At 36.4% G+C, this 22,993-nt stretch overlaps 1 protein-coding gene across 1 annotated transcript in view; it reads left to right on the plus strand.

Annotated features, from left to right (window-relative positions):
* The window catches only part of LOC149078112 (uncharacterized), a 62,681-nt gene that overhangs the window by 13,493 nt on the left and 26,195 nt on the right, over window positions 1–22,993 (plus strand). Inside the window, exons 2-3 of the mRNA XM_089241703.1 lie at window positions 11,315–11,527; window positions 21,827–22,303. Coding sequence (XP_089097829.1) covers window positions 11,315–11,527; window positions 21,827–22,303 — 690 coding nt within the window. The remainder of the gene's footprint in view (window positions 1–11,314; window positions 11,528–21,826; window positions 22,304–22,993) is intronic.

The following is a 22,993-nucleotide window of genomic DNA, read 5'->3' on the forward strand; positions in this document are numbered from 1 at the left end:
GGTGGTTAAATGGTGGTTAAATGGTGGTTAAATACCATGTTTGTAAAAGGGTTTCACCAGCAAATTGGGTTCTCGTAAGCTCAATGTCATACTATTTAGTGAAGTTGAATTGAAATGTTTCTGCGAACAGTGTTTTTTTCAAAATGGGCAATATCGCCCACTGAGGGATGGTAAAAGTAGGCTATAGAATAAAATCCCATGGGATCATAAATGGATACAGTACCACCCTGCCCCCGAACAGAGGGAGCGAATCACCGAAAGTATGCATAGTGAACTGGGGGGGAGACGAATGTCCATGCCACCCTCTCGCCTATGCCAATAATAAAAAATTTTCACTAAACTTTCGCCCCCCTCTCTATGTATATACCTATGGTATGAGTTGGCTTGAGTTGAGGGGGCGATGAGAGATAAGATAAAACATTTTGGGAAACGTGTTGGAGATTTTTATCTGCTCTGCCGTGAGAATTGAGTAATTTGGTCACATTGCTTTGGAAAAATTAACATTCTGTGTGCTTAACAATTTGCATGAAAACACCCTCTAGCGGTGAATATCGGGACTGATGTATTTTACTGTCACTTTTTTCTCCATCATTTCATCAAGACGTTTCCCAAATTTCATAGCTCGGTTATAGGTATTTAAGGCTGCATTTTGATTAGGGGATGCACAACCGCGGACCAAATGCAGCCTACCAAGGAGTTCCATCCGGCACACGAAGGTGTTTTTAGGTAGAAAATATTTATACAGACACACTACACGATAAACGCATAAGCTGACCAAATCTCCTTCATAAAAATACGGAATATCGGGATCCGTACGGGATATCGCCAGTTATCACCAACAATGGTTGTCAAATGCAAGTAAAGTTGCCAATTATAGCCAAAAAAAACTGCCAAAGGCAAGTCGCTAATTACAGCCGAAAAAAAATTAGTCAAGTAAAGTCACCCATTATAGACAAAAAAGAACTGTCGAAGGCAAGTAAAGTTGCCACTTACAGCTAAAAAAAATTGTCGAATTCAAAAAAGGTTGCCAATTATCGGTGTGATTGCCGAACAAAAAAAAAAAAAACTTATTTCAATCAACGTAAAAGTTCAAGCTTGCCTCGTTGAAAATACGGGAAAGAAATGGGACATTTCGTAAAAAAGTTGGGAGGCCAAAATTGTGAAATGCTCCGTGAAATACAGGTCATATGGTCACCCTATAAATACAAGTTTTTTTTGACCCGCGAGAGTGACAGAAATACCTCACATTTGGTGCACAACCTTTTCAGTTTATGCACCCCTGCTGCATTCACAGCCCAGCAACTTTAATTAAAGACATCCTGTAAACTTGTTCAATGAAATAAAGAGGAAAAACACGAATTAAATGTAATTAAAATCAAAATTTAATTATCAATTATTACGTAACAATTAAACTACACTTATGTACATATTAAAATATAACTAAATTATATAAAGGTATGGTTTAAGACAACCATAAGTATTCTTTATGGGCATTGTATAATATTTTATCACGTGTAGATATTGTTTATAATTTTTATTAATTGCATTTTTAACTGGGTTGCTGTATTTTTGAAATATATAACAACCATATTTTTATGGGCATCTTTTTCTCAGCCACCTCGTTGGGCATTTTGCCTGTTATGGCATTGTATTTGTATTTGTAAATTTATCATTTAATTATATAATGATTATTTCGTGAACAATAATTTATCTAGAAATATGAAAATTATTTATTTTCTGTGCAACAATTTCTATCACCATGTCTTTGTGAAAACCAAACCTTGCTATTCCGCATTAAATTACTCCCAGAGGGTGCGTTGGTTATCACACTATCCACAAAGATTCATGATTCAGCCCGATAACATCAATCTAAGGTTACTCTCTTGTGAATTATCAAATGGGGGAAAGAAAAAAGAAAATTACTTTCATATGGTGATTTGACAGGAGACTTAATTAACGAGTCAATCAACGCCCCGTTCGATCGTACATTAATATTAGGAAAATATAATTCCCTTTTTTTTTTCATTGATAATATTAATCCCTTTTTTTTTTCATTGATAATATTAATCCCTTTTTTCAATTACCTGTCTTATTTTAATGGAAATTTATTTTTTTATTAATGAAAGAAGCGAGATTACATCGCTAGAGAGAAATGTTCATCGTGTTATCACAATCGATCAATTTCGGTTTCCGATAACAATCTATTCGAGATATATATTTTTTTTTACACTTTTCGAAATGAGTTATGATACATTTTATAGGGCGTTGATTACGATGTGAGTTTATTGGAATGAATTATTTCGTGAACTTAATTTAAAAATTATTAATATCTGTATCGAGATATATCAGACGCTCTCTCGAGTTTAGTACGGCGTATCTTGGAATTCCTGTCCCTATCCATTCCAGGCTGTTAAATTGAAACAGTGGTTTCCAACGTGTGGGTAACGACCCTCTGGGGGTGGGGTTGCGTTGACTGACTAGGAGGGGTCGCGAGAGATTCTCCAAAATTGAAACATCCGAATAAGGAATTTATTTCTACTTATCGCGACGTAAATAAAAATATGTCAAAGATAAAAGATAGCCTTATAACTCGGCTAAAAACATGTAAATGTAATTTTATCAAATTATACATTTACAAATCAATAGATGAAGTTAATTTTGTCTACAGTGGGGGAGGGTAATTCGGGTTATCCCGGCAGCATAAATCTCATGGTATCTCATTCCCGATTTAATATAATATTTTTATTTATTTTTGCAAATTAAAAATGCAGAATTATGATTAATATGAGGATTTATATGGAAAATGTCTACGTTTTAGATCATGAAAAGTATTAATAATGAATGCTAGTGTGTCGCTCTTGAAACTTTCGATGAAGAAGTGAAATTATTGAAAATATTTTTAGGGCTCAAAAATATTGGAAAGAAGGGGGAGGGGGAGGAAAAATATTGCGCGGAGTACACAGGGTACTCGCTATAATAGAAAATACTTCTGTAATTCAAAAATAATTTTGTGTAGTAAAGCAAGGTTGGCACAACCACGAAAATGTTATGAATATTCAAAATAATACAGCAAATCAAACAAAATTACTCTTCTTACGAAGGAACCAAAGAATATTTTCGCACTGGACCTGCGTTCGGTAACGGTGACTCTGAGCTTGGTTACCGAATTATCCACTTTGCACCATTACGATCGCAAGATACGTAATCCGCTTTAACTTGCAGCCGTGTTTATGACACTGCCAGCAGATTTTAAAGCTAAAAAAAAAAATGTGTGCAGTTTGATATTTGATAGTAAAACAGCTCCGCTAGCTGAATATTGAAAAAATAATTTAGTTTCATTCGTCATGGATTATGGAAATTGAAGACCAGATGTATTGACAAAGAAAAACCAGAAATGTCCCGGAAAACTGGAACATATGGTCACCCTATGCGGAGGGGTTCAGGGGGGGGGCAGGGGGGTCATGCTTCCGAAAGTTTGGGAACTAATGTATGAAAAGAAGAAAAAAAAATAAGATAAACTATGAATTAAGAATAAATAATACGCTGGCTATGTTTTGGGTGGGAGATGGGCTTTGTTTGGCGTAGTTTTGCTGTGACTGGAGGGCAATAATATTGATTAGATATTCCGCTTCTGTCTCGGTGAATTATCATCCGTAGTTTCAGAATTCAAAATATTAGTAAGTAACCTCAATGCATGGTAATTTAATATGGAAATACAAATATATCGATATATCGGCAGCAAAAAAAAAAAAAAAAAAAAAAAAATGTATAATTTACGTAGAATTCACTTTTCTAATTTGCTGAAAAAGGGAGGGGGATTACACAAGGCTGCTGCAAATATAAGTAAATGAGAAATATATTTTCGAAAGAAAAACATTCATTATGATTTAACTGCCATATTTTATTCAGAAAAATACGGTAAATAGGAATCTTGAATATGGGAAATTGTCAGTTGTCACCAAAAATTTTGCCTCAAGTAAGTAAAATCACCAGTTGTTGGAATTCCAGAGAAATTTTAAATATATGGGAATTGAAAGGCAGGGCTACTAGAAATTGCAGTGATGTGAAATTTAGTTTAATGAAAAAAACGTTGAACCTGACAAATACGTATGTAAGATTATTAGTTCAAACCATAACTATCATAATCTATATATATAAAATTGATTTTCTGTCTGTGTGTGTGTGTGTGTTCTCTATGCAAATCTACAATTTTAGATCGATCGTCACCAAATTTTGCATATATACCAAATGGGACCCGACTTGAACGATAGGCTACTTTAAAATTTCGTCAGAGCAGGACAAATGGGCAAAAAACTGTCGGGCAATAATGGTTTCTGGGCCTCAACAATCACTTTCCGAACGTTTACTTTGGTTACCGTGGTTCCCTAGCAATGCGTTTAAGACGTGTATGTGCCTTTACAATGGTTTGTCATTTCTTCAACGCTGTCAGTATATGTATAATATTTATGCCTTTATAATGGTTTGCCATATTTTCAATACTCCCAGTAATGAGATTTCTTGAATGACGTCATAATCATCATCAGCATCGCTTTGAGGGTCAGGGAAAGGGTGGTTTTCCTCATAGAAATCATTGTTAAAATTGCCGATTTTAATGTAGAAATGCGGAAATTTGGTGGGGTTTTCCGCCCCATCAATAATTTTGAAAATTCTATTGAAAATTCTATTATTTTTGAAATATTAAGTTCACTTTGAGAGTTATACGAAGCCCAGGAGATTAAATATGAAGTAATTAGCCGGACCTACTTTTGAGTTGGATATCCATGCAATAAAAATGATTTCAACTTCTTATTTACATCTTCTCAAGCATGAAAATTAATGTCTCCGTATTGTCTTTTGATTTTTATTTGCATGAATTCATGTAGGTTAGGATATTTTAAAATTAGTTATGAGCCCTTAAAAAGTGGATCGAAAAAACTCCACAGCTTTAATTAAGCATTTTTTGACAGCTGAAACAGACAGATGGGTAACTTGAAGTTCAGGGGTGGAGGTTTATCAAAATACCTAGCGCCCCTTAAAAAAGGAAAAATATATATTCATTTCTACATTTCCGTAAATCTAGATTTAATTATTTCATGAATCGCGAAGTCGCTATATTGGTTAACTTGGACCCGGTTTATATGTCCCTCAAGAAAAAGAGAGGGAGATATCACGTGATCCAAAAAAGCCTCATTGAAGAAAACCCGGGCAGCGCCGGGTATTATAGCTAGTACGTTATAAAAAATATCTTCAGTAATCATAAAAAAAATTCAAATGAACTTCGTCAAAAAAAATGGAACAATTATATAACAAAATCAAAAACGACCAAAATTACAGCAATTCCCCGTAATTATGGTCAGGCCACTTATGTCGTAGGTACTACTCGGCAGAATTGTTCCAAACATTCTACTGGTCTTTGGGTTCAAAAAGGTTGAGAAACGCTGTTCTAAATAGCTCATATTATGGTAAGTGCTTTTAAAAACAAACCCATGTCATTAATTACCGTGCATTGTGTGTCAGGTGTTTCCTTTGATAGCTATTGTGTTGTTCGAAAGAATTTTTATCTACAATAGGCGGCCACATGGGGGAAAACGATCTTAAGGCCCGACAAAGAACAAACAAATTCCGAAATGAAATGTCAGGGTTAAGTGGGAGTTACGGGCACAAGTGTTGTGATTTTCGTTCGTAAAATAACTTTTCGTGATTCAGGTGTCTTGAGCAAGTGTGCAGATGAAAAAACTTAGGGATAAGCATGTTTATTTATATTCACTGAATTTTTTCCGAGACTGAGCGCCTCTTCCCGTTCATCAGGTGGTTGGATGAACGTCGCTTCTAGTTTAATTTAAGACAAATCAAACGGCACCTGTAATAATACCATGTTTCGAGAATAAATTATCACTCTTTTCTTTCAACGAACACTTTACTCGGTGGCGTGTTAACGGGTGGGTTCAACGCAGCCTGGGGCTCCGAGTCAAACAGGAGGCCCTATTTCATTAGAGAACTTTATTTATACTGAGATATATTGTTTCATTAAATATGAATTTTCATTAATTATAAATTTTCGTGAATTGCGAAATAATTTTTCTCAATTTTTAAGAAATCGTCATCTTTCATTAATTGTAGAATTATTTCTTCAATAAATATGAAATTAATTCTTTACATCTGAACTTATTTCTCCACTTCTGAAATTATTTTTCTCATTAGTTGTGAAATGTTTTCTCTTATTACTTGTGAAATTATTTATTTAGTTCTGAACTTATTCCTTTAGCTCCGAAATTGTTTCTCTCATTAGTTTTAAAATGCTTTCTAAAAGTAATTTTAAAATTATTTCTTCCACTAATTCGAGAATAGTTTCTTCAGCACTTTTATAAATTATTATCGTCGGTGGCCCACTGCAGGAATCTGTGAGGGTCACATGTGGCCCGCAGGCCATGAGTTGAAAACCCCTGGCATACATTCAAATTTTTAACACACGCTTACTTCAAGGGCTTTGAGACCCATAATTTAAAAAATACACGCCAACCCGTCAGGTCTAGATCATGCATTTAAATTCAACGACAACGTATAGCAACCCCACATGTAATTTAGTCAGTATTAAATTCCCTGCAAGTCATCCAAACCTACATAGCATTCTAAAAATAGACATATATACCTATAGTATGAGAGTAGACATAGTTCTCTTTGTCTGGATCTTATATAAAAAAAACATATCCATTGAGATGGATATAAAGATTGGTGTCAATGTCAACATGATAGCCTCTCCTTAATAATAAAAAAAAAGGAATCATAATAATGAAAAAAGTGGGCTTAAGCCGAGGCTGGAACAAAAGTTTCCACAGCCTTTAGCCAAAGTCCTTGTCTCTAGAGAGATGTTGTACAAAAACTTCCGCTGGACCGTTGCAACAGAAAGGAAAAACCCTCTCTCTATGACGTTTTCTATTTCGTTGATAGATACTTATCAGACTCGGAAAAGAATGGAAAGGTATGGAACATTTTCTTCTGAACCATGGTGTTATTTCTGACGAATATAATGCACGGTGGCGTATAATACTTCCCAGTTAGATAACACATCACTGGTTTAGATTGAATGGTGGGTTTTTTTGGTTTTTTTTTTTAGTGATTGGCATAAAGCCCGCGTGCAAGGTTGGGTGTAGTGTAATGTAATACGCCGGAGGACGTGTATTTTTTTGTCCATTAATCCTGATACATGAATGCTTAATGTCCGTTTTGTTGTTTGTAGCTTCTTTGTATTCAGTTCCCAACCTTACGTTTTTTTTTTGTTGTTGTTGTTGCTTTATTGACATGATATGGGCGTTATTGTGCGCTCTCTATGGGCTATTATACCTATTTGGTATTTTGTTGTGTTTGTGTGAGATTACTCGGTTGTAAAAAAAAGTTGTAATTTTTTTTTAGATTCGGCATGAGTTGAAAATTGATATTTCAAACAAATTGATTAATCAATCTTTGAAAATATTTTGTGAGAGCTTTTTTCAGAATTTTCTGGGAAATTCCATCAATTAACTCCAAAAAATTTATAATCAAGGCTTCAAGAGATTTTTTTTTTATGTAGAATTCTACAACAAACTTGAACAAATTCTCAGATTTTTGCTGAATTATTCACAGAATTCTATTAAATACTCAGTAGAATCTCTCCGAGTATTTTAACGAATTATAGCAGGATATTTTAAGAAAGAAAAATACTTCAGAATGCAGTTACACGATATTCAAATATTCAAGAAAAATTTATTTTATAATATTTTGAAGCAAAAAAAATACACTATAGAGCCTTTTTTTTTAGAATATTATTACAGAGAATTTCGGAATATCAATGAGCATATAAAAGAAATTTTAAGAAGAGTTATTTGATATTTTAAAAGAGTACTACAGAGTGTTTTTTAATGGAATATTACAGAGTATTTTTAGGGAATAATGCAAAATATTTCATATAACGGAATATTATGGAATATACATGTACCTTTAATACTCCTTTAACGTGGAATGACTCGTGAGCCTTTCCTTTGATTCTAGAAGCATACTTCGTGATTGAAAAGTCTCCAAATACGTGGAGAGTTTAGATAACGGCACTCATATAGCAACTGTAGTGCCAGACATGACCCAAGCTCTGTCCCATGGGGGATATAAGCGCATTACCCAGAGAGGTTGGGCCACGCTAGAGACAACTGCGGCCTCCGGTCCGGTGCCCCCCCCCCCCAATCCTCGATCTTTACGATTGAGGCTCGAGGCCCTGAGGCCTGGGCACCCTATCGCCACCGTCTTCAAAGGAACTTACAGTTACCCCGCCCTGGGGTAAGCCCAGGAGGGGCCCACGAGCCCAAAAAAACCAGCCGGAGGCGCAGTTATGCATATCGTTCATTCAAATTTGTTGCCGCTTGCGGAACGTGACAATTGCTTCTACTGGGCTCGGCTTTGACATAGTTTTATGACGCTGCCACGCGACACATGCCATTTCGGGGCGCAGGAAATGAAAGAGTCTCTGCTGTGGCTAGCCCAGGTGCTGGGCCACTAACATTTGGCATGCTGTTTGGCTGTGGTGAGCCCGTCTATTTCATATGGCTAGCCCAGTTGCTGGACCACTTCTCACCTGAGTGGCTCGGGTGAGCCCTTCTTTTTTGCATGTGACCAGCTCAGGTGCTGGGCCACTTCTCGTCTTTGGTTTGCAGTCTGCGGCTGGGTGGCTCGGTTGGGCCTGTATTTTGAGTGTGGCCAGCCCAGGTGCTGGGTCACTTCTCGTCTATGGAAGCACACCGTGGCTGTGTGGCTGAGGTGAGCCCGTCTATTGCGCGTGGCCAGTTCAGGTGCTGGGGTGATCACTCTTTTAGACCCAACCCGCAAGGGTAAAAGGCTTATATCCCTGGAGGGACAGAGCCTGGGCCGTGACTGGTTTGTCGGGGTGATCACTCATATAGCAAGGGTTGTATAGTTAATGAAATTTAAAAAAAAAGAACTAACTTTATTTAGTCACAATGTCCTGAAAAAACTCTATTAAAAAGTTTTTGCCCTGTCTTTCTCCTAAGCATGACAAAAAAAAGAGAAAATAATAATAATATTCCATGTTTTCAAGAGCTTAGATATTTGGATTCAAAAATCACTGATAATGAGAGAGAAAACAGCACAAACTAACGGACAAGTTCATTCCACGCTTCATGCGTTGTTATATTCCTCATTTTCAACGTTTTTCTAATCCAAATATCTCAGCGAAAATATTGGATTCAAAAACATAGAACTTTTATGCTCTCCGGAGACACACAGCGACAATTTTCTGAATGGAAACAGAGAAACCGTATAAAAAGTGTCTTTTTTTAAAATTATTATTTCAAAGTCCAGTACTTGAACGGAATATCACAAAGTATTTCAACGTAACATTGCCCAACATATTCTGTGAATATCAAAATTCTTATATACAGATTTTCACTGAATATTTTGGCAGAGTCCTGCAAGATATTCATCGATGAAAGTTTAAAAATTATTCCAAAAAAAAATAAATAATAATAAATACTGTCGAATCCCATTGTATACGCCAAGAGACCGGAGGAATCACTTCGTTAAAACGGGATTCGACTGTAAATAAAATTGGCAGAATGTAAAGTAACGGAGTTTAACAAAATATTCAACGTAGAAGAAAAATCATTAAAATAATGAATGTTGTTTCACAACAGCGACCCATAGACTGAAATTATCTCAGATCAAAAGAGTTAAATGAAAATAGTTAAGTTAATATAATGATTAGAGTCCGGATTATATGAGCAGAAAAGTGGCAAAATATGCACTAAAAACGTCGAAATATGCACTAAAAACGTAAAATATGCACTAAAAACGTAAAATATGCACTAAAAACGTAAAATATGCACTAAAAACGTAAAATATGCACTAAAAACGTCGAAATATGCACTAAAAACGTCGAAATATGCACTAAAAATATAAACCTGCACTTAAAAATGCTGAGCTATGTCATGAAATAAAAGCTATATGCGAAGAATGAAAACAAATTCGTCCAATAATGCCAAATTATGGCACTAAAATAGGAAAAAAATAAATAAAAAGAATTTAAATTTTGCCGAATTTAAAATTGCCGAAAATGCAAATTTAAAATTGCCGAAAATGAACAAAAAAAATCATAAAAATTGTGAAAAATTTAAAAATGCTGAAATTCACATAAAAAAATGAAAATATCGAAATATGTGTTTAAAAAAAATATACCGAAATAAATATGCATAAGAATTCTTCAATAGGCCCCCATAGGGAATATATAGAAATGTTTGAAAGATATGCATTTAGAAATGCTTTTACCTAAGGAAGAAAAATATGCTTTCAAAAGAAGAAAAAGACAAAACGTTCATTTGAGAATGCAGAAATGTGACCTAAAAAGAAAAATATGCACAAAAGAGGGGAAAAAAAGTGTATTAAAAGCACTGAAGTATGGACTAAAGACAAGAAAAATATGCAGTAGAACTAAAACAAAATATGCCAACAAAATGAAGAAAACTTGCATTTATTTTATAGAAAAATGCGTAAAAGTATGACCTACAATGAACAATAGTAAAATATTTTTTTGAAGAAATTAGAGAAACATGATTAGATTTGGAGAATAAAAAAAGATAAAACTAATTTTAAAACAAATAGTGCAATTTAATCAATAGAAAAATGCTAAAAATATGCACTTACTCTAAAACCTCAGTGATTTTATGCGTTTATATGCACTAACTATAAAAAAGTGCTAAAATATAACATACAACATACAAATACAACGCCACAACAGGCAAATTGCCCAACGAGGTGGCTGACTTAAGAACATCATGGATCCCCGAGCCATTTTTTGGAGGCCCTACCTACTACTGCTACACCACAAATTTGCATACTTACGCACTTACGCATTTGCATACTTACGCACTTACGCATTTGCATACTTACGCACTTACGCATTTGCATACTTACGCACTTACGCATTTGCATACTTACGCACTTACGCATTTGCATACTTACGCACTTACGCATTTGCATACTTACGCACTTACGCATTTGCATACTTACGCACTTACGCATTTGCATACTTACGCACTTACGCATTTGCATACTTACGCACTTACGCATTTGCATATAAATTCCGAGCTATCTCACAAAAACTCAGATAATGAAAACAAATTTTTTGACATTTTTTACTGTTTCACGTATTTCAAACTTCTGCACCCGATTTTGATGGGGTTTTTTTTTTCACAATGTTTCAACGTGTACCGTGTGTTAAAGTATAATCTGAAGTCAACCATGATACAGTATATATCGTGCGTAATTTTTTATCCAGGTGGCCAAAGAATAGCGGAAGAGTCATTAGGTCGAGGTTGCCGGGGCGCCAGGGGACAGTTCGCCCACGAGACATTCTGCCACTACTACTACAACTGCTGGGACGGACGGGCCACGCTGGAACAGTGCCCCGGGGAACTCCTCTTCAACACCATCAATGGAAGGTGCGACTACCCCGAAGCCGTGAGCTGTTCGGGACGCATCAGGAACCCTGGTAAGAACTATTATAATGTAATTGCATGTCAGCGAAATGTCTTCAAAATCAATCATCAAATGTCTAGATACTTCAGAGAAAAAACAGAAAATTTTAATGCGATAGCGATCAAAAAAGACATGTCGAACATTGAAAATTTCCATTTTTTTTTCTCATGGAAACAACAATTTTCTCGGATAGATGCTTCATAAGGTTGAATGACAGTTGCAGAAAAATAATTTACGAAAACTGAATGCAAAAAGGAGACAAAATCGATGCCTTTAATTCACTTACGATTGATCAGTAAATTCTACGGGACATTCCAGTAATTTTCGTCATCCCAACTTTTTTTCATGAAAAAAATGTCCCGTTTTTTTCCCTTATTTTCAATGAAGTTCATTTGAATTTTTGAAAACATGAATCTAGTTTGTTTCTTTGACTATGTTTCCTTCGACAATGTTTTTCGGCTGTAATTGGCTATTTACTTCCGTGTGACAATTTTTTTTGGCTGCAATTAGCGACTTTACTTGTCTTTCGTGATTTTTTTTTTTTTTTTTTGGTTGAAATTGCACAATTTACTTGCCTTTGGCAATTTCTTTTGGTTGTGATTGACAACTCTTGCTTCTGGCAAATATGCAATCGTTTGGTTGTAATTGGCAACTTTACTTACTTTTGGCAAATGTTATGGCCGTAGTTGGCAACTTTACTTGCCCTTGACAATTTTCGTAACTGTAGTTAGCAACTTTACTTCCCTTTGACAATTTTCTTGACTGTGATTCACAACTTCACTTGTCTTTCGCATTTTTCTTTCTTTTTTTTGTTTTGGCTGTAATGGCCAACGGATATGATCAAGATGTCAAGAACTAAATCGAAGATTGCAACGATTGCCTAGTGTAGCTCAATGGACGCTCTGAGGCGCTAAGAGACGCTTGTTAGTGCGCGAAGACGCTCACATGCTCAGATATTTACATCATATTCGCTGCATACAAAAATTTTATTTATAAATAAATGATAGATGTCTTGAAATCTGTTAAAGAGGTAAGGTGGGCTGTATATCTGGTTTTATCGGCTGTAATTGATGACTTTACTTTCAATTGACTATTTTTTTGACTGTGATTTACCTTTACTTGCTTTTGGCAATTTTTTTGGATGCAAATTGGCAACTTTACATGCACTTGATAATTTTTGATTTCAGTATTTTATATAGGAATTATGGTCAAGACAATTATCGTGTAGCGTGTATTGATACTTTTCTACCGGAACACTTTTCGCGGACCGTATGGAACCTCGTGGCGGACCGCGTTCGGCCCGGGGGGTTGTGCACCCTCCTATCAACCACTGATCGATTGCATGTCAGCGAAATGTCTTTACAAGAATCAATCAATCATTTGTGTCCAGATACTTTAGAAAAAGAATAAAACGAGAAGGAAAAAAATTAAGGCGATAGCGATCAAAGAAGACATTTCGGACCTTGAAAATTTTCGTGTTTTCTCCATTTATTTTACTCATAGAAACAGCAATTTACTCGGTCAGTCGTTTCATACGGTTGAATGACAGTTGCAGAAAAATAATTTACGAAATGTACGTAATAACGTTGAAAAAAAAACTGAACGAAGGAGACTCTTTTTAATAATAAAAAGGAAATACAAAATCGATGCCCTTAAGGCACTTACAATCGATCATCCAGATGGATTTTTCTTCTCCTTCCCATTACTATTACTCAACTGTCAAGTGGCAACAACAGTGGACATTCCTCGGCGGTAATTGGCACGTGTTACGCGGACCTTCCCCCCCCCCCTTTTTCCTATATACACCAAAAGCAGTCACTAGTAGAAATGGCGTCATGAGAGGATGACGTGACTGGCATCGCTTATGGCCACACGCAATGGATGCCAAAACGATAGGATTAAATAAAAAGACTAGAATAGAGTTTTTATTTTTGTACGGAAAGAGTGCTTATTTCTGGTAGTTATACATTTTGAAATATTTCGTAGTAACACGGCGTGGTATGTAATCAAGCAATAGAGACATGCATTTTAGGCCTTCAATTCTCTGTCTAAATCCCAAGCGTGACAACTAAATGACTTTATTTGAGAGGTAGAATCTTCTTCGAAAATCTGTTTAAGGGCCATGAATGAAACGAGCTCTCATTCAAATTCTTCGAGTATGAGAGAGCAAAATAAGAGAAAAGATGGGGGGGTTTTTTTTTTTTGCTTTCGTTATTTCACTGAAATTCCATTTTTTTCTGGAAGTCAATCCCCGCGATGTCATTCCCAACTGCCATTTAGTGTCTTCGATTTAAAGCATGACAAATGGTCTTGCCTAAACTGTTCTAGAAGCGCATCATTGAACATTAGATATTTTCTAACTTCTGTACGAGTATGGTTTCATCAGAAGAATTTATCCCTGAGCAAAACGTTTGCCGAATTTATATTTGCATTCGTGGGGACGAGAATTCGGAGTGTTAGCCGTCTTCCGTGTTTCGAGAATCGAAAAAAAATGATTTTAATATTGTAGTAGTGACGTATTTACGGGGGGGGGGGAATCTTAGCTGGCAGGATCTGCCCAGGGCGGCAAGTTCAGAGGGGCGGCAAATTTGAGTCATGAGTGTCCAAGAAAATTATTAGAGTGGCAAAATTTATATAAGCCTGAATAAATCCACCTCTGCCTAGACAGCTAGGGAATTGGCCAGTGATTGAGCAAAAAAAAAATTAGCTAGAGAGTTTGAAAGCACGCGAGTGAGCGAAAGAGTGATCCACAGAGTGGGGGAACTAGGCAAATGAGTGACCTAGAGCGTGTGCAAGCTTAGTGAATGCATAAAACAGGGACCTAGAGAGCATACAAGATAGTGAATAACCTAGCCTAGATCATGTATAAACGTGTAAATTAAAAGAGTGACCCATTGTTATTGTTTTAATTTTTTACATAAATACAAGATGAAACAAAAAAATCAGCCAAGGGGTCTAGAGACCCATACTGGATGATACATTGCAAATTTATAATGAATAATAAGTAACTGTGTTCCTTATTATTCATTATAAATTTGCAACAACGTCAACAAACTAAAACGGAAAAACGAAATATTAGAAAAACACACAGTTTTATGAAAATGGGGAGGGGGGGCTTCAAAAAAAAAAAAAAATCAAATGTCAAAACAAAACTTTCACATAATTTGTAGTAATTTTGGCAACAGCAAGGAGTGCAATTATATGAAATACACATTGCATGATTTTCAGATAACTATATGCAAATAAAAATCAATGTAATGTTACAATGCGCAAGATCAAATAGATTCATGATTTAACTGATTGGGGAGCGTAAGGCAAATCAAAAGAAACTCTCGATGTCACTGATTGAAAACAGATATTGCTTCAGGTGTCTTTTGAAAGGTAATAAGTTAGTAATGCTAAGGATATCAGGTGGTAAAGAGTTGCAAAATTTCGGGATGAGGTAAGTAAAATGCTTCTTCAGAAGTATCTATCAATCTAGAGTTCAATCTATTTGAGAAACGGGAACTGTTCAAAAGTAAAGCAAATTGTCGTTTAAAAATAATTATAGTATATTTGTGGAAATAAATCTGACGTAGGGGAAGGATTCCAAGACTGTGAAAAAGTTGTTTTGAAGGAGTCAAATAGTCACTTGTGATGAAGCTTATTGCTCTTTTTGGAGTTTAATTATTGGTGTAACATTTGAAATGAAGTCGCCACCCCAGATAGCCAAACCATATAATAGAAGGGAATGAAATAATGAGTAATAAAGTGTTAACATGAACGAGTGATCTATATATGGTTTTAGGTAATATAGTTAGTAAATTACATAGCGAAGTTTACTTTGCAGATTTTTTACATGAGTTTTTTCCATCTGAGGTTATGATCAATATGAATACCTAGGTATTTAATCGTGGAAACCTGTTCGAGACTCTGGCAGTTAAGAGTTGAAATATTTTTGGCAATTATTATTGTGGAATATCAGATTATGGTTGAAGTTTATATTAGTCATAGAAGAGAAGTGCATAAACTTAGTTTTTGTTACATTCATTTGTAGGTCGTTACTGATAAACCAATTACGAATTATTAATAAATCGGTGTTTATCGAACTTGCTAGTGAATGGTCGCCATCAGTTGAATAAAGCAATACCGTGTCATCTGCAAATGTGATGATTTTACCAGTTAATTCAATGTTACAAAGGTCATTTATGAATATATTAAATAATAATGGTCCCACAACTGAGCCCTGAGGAACGCCTTTGGTTGTTTCTAATGGATTACTAAGGTTATATCCAACTTTAACCATTTGAGATCTATGACTAAGATATGAAGCAATTAATTTATGTGCATTACCTCTGATACCAAAAATATGTAATTTATTGAGTAAGATATGACGGTCGACACTCTCAAATGCTTTTTTATGTCCAGGGAAATGGCAACAGTCTTTTCGGATGTATCAATTTTTTCTACAATATACTCGTACTTAATGAATGTTGGAAGGGCAGTCTCTGTGTTTCTGTTTGGAAGAAAACCATATTGATTAATAGAAAAAAAAATTTACATGCGAGAGGAAAGAAAACATTCTATTCTTAATGATAATTTCAAAAAGCTTTGAAAGTGACGACAAAACGGAAAGCGGTCTAAAGTTGTTGAGATCATTCGGATCACCATTTTTAGGAATTGGGGTTACAACTGCTAATTTTAATGATTCGGGAAATTCGCCACATTTGTAATACAATTATTTATTAAGTCGGAGAGTACGTTTAAGATGTTATTAGGAAGTATTTTTAGAACTTTCGAGTCTGAGGAAGACCCAGTAGCAGGTAAAGTGTTAATAATTTTTGAAATTTCTTCCGGAAAAGTTGGAGTGAGGTATATTGAGTTGAGTATGTGTGACTGGATATAGTGTATATAATCACATTTACATTAATATTGAGTGGTGAAATGTTAACGAAGTGGGCATTGAAATTTTGGGCGAGGGTGTTGTTATCACAGTTTGTTGGTAATGAATTTTGATTATTATCTTTGAATATTATTTCATCCAATAACTTCCAGCGTTTATTAGATGTGTTACATTTCAAAAATCGTTCGGAGTAATAATTATTTTTAGCAATTCTAATTTGGGACTTGACCATACGAGCAACATTTTTATAAGCTATATTTATAGAAACATCAAAGGGGTATTTTCGAGATTTTTTGTATAGATTTTTTATTTTTACAAGATGTTTTAGTTCGAGTGAGATTCAAGGTTTCTGTTTGATTTTATACCTTGTGTGGTTGACGTTTCTAGTATGGTTTTGAACAATCGTTTGAAGTTTGGATACGAATTAGCATTTGATGAAAATGTATAGTTTTGCAAATACCTAATTAGCTTGTTGTAGTTAACTATTTATAAGGAAAATAATTCACCATAAAACAAGGAACCTTGTCAAAGATGAACCAAAAGAGTGACCAAAACAGTATGCTAGCATGTGATTGATCAAAACAGTATGCAAACATGTGAACAACCAAAACAGCGTGCAAGCATGTAAATGTCTAAAAGAGTGACTAAGAGAGTGTGGGAGTGACCGAAAAATCGACTTAGAGACAAAGATGTACTTGCCAAGCACAAGCAGGTTATATGCTTGTGCTTGGCACCCCCATATACTTCAGACGTATATGAGGTGAAGTGTTCGAGGAAAGAGTAGTCAATAAAATTAGACTTGAATGGGAGAAGGACAACAATTCGTGTAGCCCACTGGCGGCAAAATTTGTAGTACGGTCAAAATAAAAAGTCTGGTCCCTAGGCGAAGCATATGGGCCGGATTTCAGACATTGACCGACCAGTTGCTGCCCACTTCGCGAAGAGCCTAGAATTTGGACATTACCCACAACACCTACACATAAATGCCACAATGCACCGTAACAATTTCTCAAGAACACCAAATGTTCTCCCAAAAACTCACGTTAGTCCAGGGCCCCCAACTGGTGAGGAGTGATCCCTCGTACTCCCTAATTTTCACAAATTTCATGTGGATTGATATAAAAAAAGCCAAGACGGGCCTGCCGCTATGTTTGGGGTCATTTGGGGTCGGGGGGAGCCGTTGCCACCCCTGGCTTTTGAAAATACACTACAAATAGTATATATATATATATATGCGTACCTTTAGTACATGTTCTTTGCATCCCCCCCCCCTGGAAAAAGTTGAAATGACGGCCCTGGTTTGCGGGAACTTTGAGGATAGAATTACAGTATCAATTTTCGCTCGGCATCAAAGGCTATTACATATTAGTGGGCGAAAGAGTAAATGGTGCTGTGAGTGGTGCAACCCTATATTCCGTTTAATGTCATTTCATAGCTGTATATGCACCTCGAAAACATTCTTCTCATGAATTTCTAACGAATTCTTACACGCAGAAACCCAATGTGAGTATGCGCGATTCCCAACGTATTTTTGTTGTCAGAGTTATGCCTGTTTCGTGTTCTTTGGTACTGCCATCTGACTTCATATTTAGAAGCGAAGATGACGGATGCCCGCATTTGCATGTTATGTAAGTATCGAGTTGAAAGTGTGTTCCCCTGCTTTTTTTTTCTAAAATATAACGTGATCCTCACATTCCCAAGACGTCGGTATGATCTGTCCAGCGTGCTTGTTAGCATTAGTAAACATACATGCCAGGATGTCTAAAGAGCATCATCGGCCCACCCGGGCTAATTGATTTCTCTAAGGCCTCCTACTTGACTAGAAATGATTTTGCTTTCAAATTTGCATTCCTGATCCGGAAAATCTTTACGAGATCTCATTATCAAGAGGACCTTTGCACCTGGCCCGGGTGGGCCCAAGCGTTAAGGCAGCGCTACATACATTCCCGAACCGGGACTCTAACCCGGAGACTAGCTTCCCAGCCACTCGACTGCCAGGCGCAGGAGCTTTGCGGAGACCCTTGTCATATCATCTGCATGATTTTTATCACAACAGCTCGATCGATCTCATTAACAAACAAATTAACCTACTCTTTATCTTTGAAAAGAATTGTGTTTGGCATGAGAAAGACTTTTGGAACTGCCACACACACTCCAAATTTTCAAAACTTGTTGTTTACAGTGACATCTGTTTTTTGTCTGTAAACCAAATGAAATTGTAAAATGCAATTGAATAAACGTGCAAGCTTATCTGATTTTTTATAAATGAGAAATGTTTTACATGAATTAGAAGAACATATGAAAAATTTCAAATTTCAAATTTTTATTATGATACTATTAGATTATGCATCAGTCTAAAAATTAGATGAAATTAGTTAATAATAAAAAGTTGTGGAATCTGATACAACGCGTGCTCAACCTCCACTTCATAACCGTCAGTTCTTACCGCATTCTTAGGTAGAGCTGTTCTATGATACGAGAGCTGTAGACCGGGATTAGGAACCAATCCAAATGTTTAATATACAGTCCAATGAACTTAATTTCTCCAGAGATAGTAGGGTTATAATGCCATATATCATCTCTTGAAAACTCTTTGTTCCACGATACATAAAGCACATTATAATAATGATAATATTTCTTGAAAATAACTTGATTAAAAGAAAAAAAAATTGAATTGAGGGATCTTTTACAAATGAATTTCTTTATATAGTCCCAAAAAATGCGAATCAGATTGCTCTAGATATATATGTTTCAAGAGAGGACAGAAATGGGTATAAAAACATTGGGCAACCTGTTTACGTTTTATACTTACATTTATTATATGTGTGTATGATTTACTCATATTTAAAAAAAATAAAAACTTCAGATCCAAAAACATTCTCTGTATGAAAATAATGAATAGTATGTTTTCCTGAAAATTTATTTCAAAATGTAGAGAAATAAGTCAAATACCAAAAAATACACTTTATTTACAATAATAATTTTCAAGTTTTACAGCAAATGAAATGAGTTGTGGAGCCGCATTACATGAATACATCATTCAATCCTTCGAATCCCTACTTGTTGTCTTTGATTTTCATTAAGGTTTTTAATTTTCTATCTTTTGCTTTTGAATGTGGTATGTAGGATATCATTTTTCCTTTTGCAATAATTACCTAAAAGTATATTTATAGCATTTTTAACAATACATTTCATCAAAAAATCAGCCGAATGCTTATTTTCGCACATCTCCAAAACCCAAATATTTTTCATCAAGTATCAATACACTATTTACAATATTTGAGGCAACTACTCTGTGGTCTTGCGTTTTCAAAAAAGACTATATAAGTGTGTACTACAATGGCAATCACATCATCAGTACGGTATTTTAAGTCCCCCCCCCCCTCTATCTTGATGATGAAGATGCACAGTTATTAACACATTTTAAAACAGAATGCACAGAACCAATAACCAGAAATGTATATAATTACAGGCATGCAATCAATTTGCATCAAATCATTATGTGTAACTTTAATATCAAATATGTTAGGGAAAGTTGCACAAGTATTGTCAAAATCATTGTTTTCTACATTTCACACAAATTAATGCGTGTGTCTCCAAAAGATTGGGATTTCAAACTCAAGGGAAGGGTTGACTGTAAGCGCAATTTCCCTTCAGCTTCATACAACTTTACGAAAGATATGCCATATTGTCCCCCTGAAAGTTTGCGGTATCGTTCAAAACAGTCCTCTAATGTATCGGTCAGAAATTTGCCAAGTCAATAAGAATTTCATACTTAGTTCCTGAAAACAATATCGGCTCAACTCTCTCATTACATAGATTGTCAAGGTAATAGCCAAATGAGTTTCTGGAGTCAAACGTCCAGTATCAGAATTACTGGTCTAACAACTACATAGGTCTAACCAATCAAGAAATTGAAACGAAAATCATTGAATTTTAATGTCTCTTGGTAGATGCTTATCTTGTGGATGCCTTTCATAACAGTTTTAATGTTCATAACATCCCACCAGTTTGTGGATATTTTGATGTATGTAGCAGTCGATTCTGAATGAGCTATTGCTGCTACCTCTCCGGCTATATTAAATGCTTCTACAGTGCTACTGTTGAAAACATTGAGGGCTAATTTCATATTCTTTCGTTCTATATTAGTAGGGAAAAGGGTGTGTTGTTAGAGTGTTGTTCAAATATGGACATATTTGATTAATTCTGATCGTTCATGTTCATGCAATTTGCGCAATCCGTGGAAAGATGCTGTTTTTAATAAATTTCCTGACTCTTGATCGTCACAATCATCGCTCGGGAACATTGGATAAAATATACAACAACCAGAGTATTTCCTGATAGTCAATTATACCTTATGCATTTGAAAACATGGACGCTGTCTATCATAAAAAACCCGGTTCGTCCTTGTCAGAACACTTTCCTGACACAGGGGTACAACAAAAATGGCGACATGACCGCAGAAAAAATTGCTACCGCAGGGAGTCCCCCATCGAGGGGTTAGCGCACCAACCTCTCGACGAGTATAAAAAACAAGCCTGCCGTTCGGAATCGGCAATAAATTGTAGGTCCGGGTCTAATTAGCCCTCGTGTGCAGAAAATGACCGTGGTGCGACAAAAATGATCAATGATCAAACGATCAATAAAAAACAAATTTTTATCGTGAGGGTGAGGATACACTATTTGTACTTTTGGAGATGACAAATTTAGACACCATCTTGCGATTCAAAACATTATTGTCACTTATGATGCAAAAAAACATGAAAGCCCGTTATCTCTAAGCACATAATTACTTTCTTCACAAACTCGTGCAACATGTCAGCATTAATAGTCTTAACTGGCAGAGTAATTATATTGGGGGATAAAAAAACATGCTGGAACATGAAGCCAATAATAAAACTATTTGGGCTCATCATTGCCGGAATGAGAGGGCTTTAGTTACTTGAAGTCTTAGGTTATTCCGTGACATAACATAAATATGATCAAGTTAACAGATAATTAACACGTATTCAATTATTTGAGAGCGAAATTGTACGCGACCGACACAGGGCCGTCTTAAGAGCATCATCGGCCCCCGGGCCAAGTGATTTTTCTGAGGCCTTGCCAGGCAAATTCTCGAAAAATTCAACCACTTCTCCTTTTTCTGTGGCCCCTCTTCTCTTGAGGCCCGGATGGGCCCATGCGTTAAGACGACATTGGACCGACGGTTACAACAACGGCAAGAAGATGTCAAAACCAACGGCATATACGAATTTGTTAGAAGCTCTTCATCCCGTAACGATGTAAAGAGATTTGAAAACGATTTTGTGTTTTGTGTATTTTTAATTTTTGGATGCAGTTTTTTAGGGTTTATTTGTTAGAAGTTCTTTCGGAGTGAAGAGAATTTTATATAAAATCAATAGTAAATATTGTTGTTATTATATTTCACAGCTCCGTATGTGTCAGGAGGCCTCTGCCTCAAAGAATGGGGCATATTCCCCGACCAAACAGACTGCAGGGCTTTCTACGAGTGCGCCCACGGCAGGGCGTTCAGGAAGGTCTGCCCGACGTACACAGCTTTCGACGAAAGGTACCTGGTGTGCGTACACGCTTACAACGTCGATTGCAGGGGTAGAGGCGGCGTGTACGGTGCACTCATTTCCGGACCGATCTACGCTCCCCAGTCGTTGGAGAAGGCAGCCGGAATCAGTAGTCCAGGTAGGGGAACCTCGGCTGGTCTCGGCAGTTCCGGGAGAGGAACTTCGGGTGGACTAGGAAGTTCTGGTAGAGGGACCTCGTCTGGATATGAAAGCTCCGGTAGAGGGACCTCGTCTGGATACGAAAGCTCCGGGAGAGGCACCTCGTCTGGGATCGGTGGCTCTGGCAGAGTCACTGCCGTCGGACCGATTGGACAAGTAGGAGGCACAGGTAAGACTTTTTTCCCTACTCTATAGTTAATAAATATTGAATGTGATTCCACATTAAAGTTTTTTTCATGATTTAGAACAGTGTTTCCCAAAGTGGGCAATATCGCCCCCGGGGGAGATTTAATGATCAAGGGTTTGAAAGAAGCCATTTTAGGACCCTATGGGTTGCATTGGGGGGGGGGGATGATGAAAAGTAAGAAATTTTTGAAGAAGGGGACTATGGAACAAAAAGTTTGGAAACTGTGATTTAGAATAACAAGGATGACAGAGAATCATGATGAACAAACCCAGTCAGCGATCAGGAAACAAAAATCCCAAATAATTGATGAACGCATCCTTGAGCCGAGGTCACGCTCTTATTCAGCCTGGCCAATACGTTCCAAGGTTGGCCATGGGTGAGTAGTGTGGTCGCTCCACCATTGGCAATGATCGTAGAATGTTAGAGAAAAGACTGGTCAAAAAGAATGAGTAGGACCTTCCAGCCCAAATCAAAGGAGCGGCTTTCCTTCTCGATCTTCCAATCCATCTGGCCACAGATTTGTCAACAACGCTAAGTCACAGCACGGAGAGTGTTCTGGAAGAAAATATTTGCCAAGTTTAAGCTGGGGCCACACTCATGTCTAGCCTGGTCCAATAGTCACACGCAAATATTTGCTTCTAATGCTTGCCTCACCCTGCTGCAATGAAGCAC

This window comes from Pholcus phalangioides, unplaced genomic scaffold (genome assembly GCF_987345545.1).
Source record: "Pholcus phalangioides strain wild (caught in Gottingen) unplaced genomic scaffold, Ppha-v1.0 ptg000014l_1, whole genome shotgun sequence".
Classification (NCBI taxonomy): Eukaryota; Metazoa; Arthropoda; class Arachnida; order Araneae; family Pholcidae; genus Pholcus; species Pholcus phalangioides.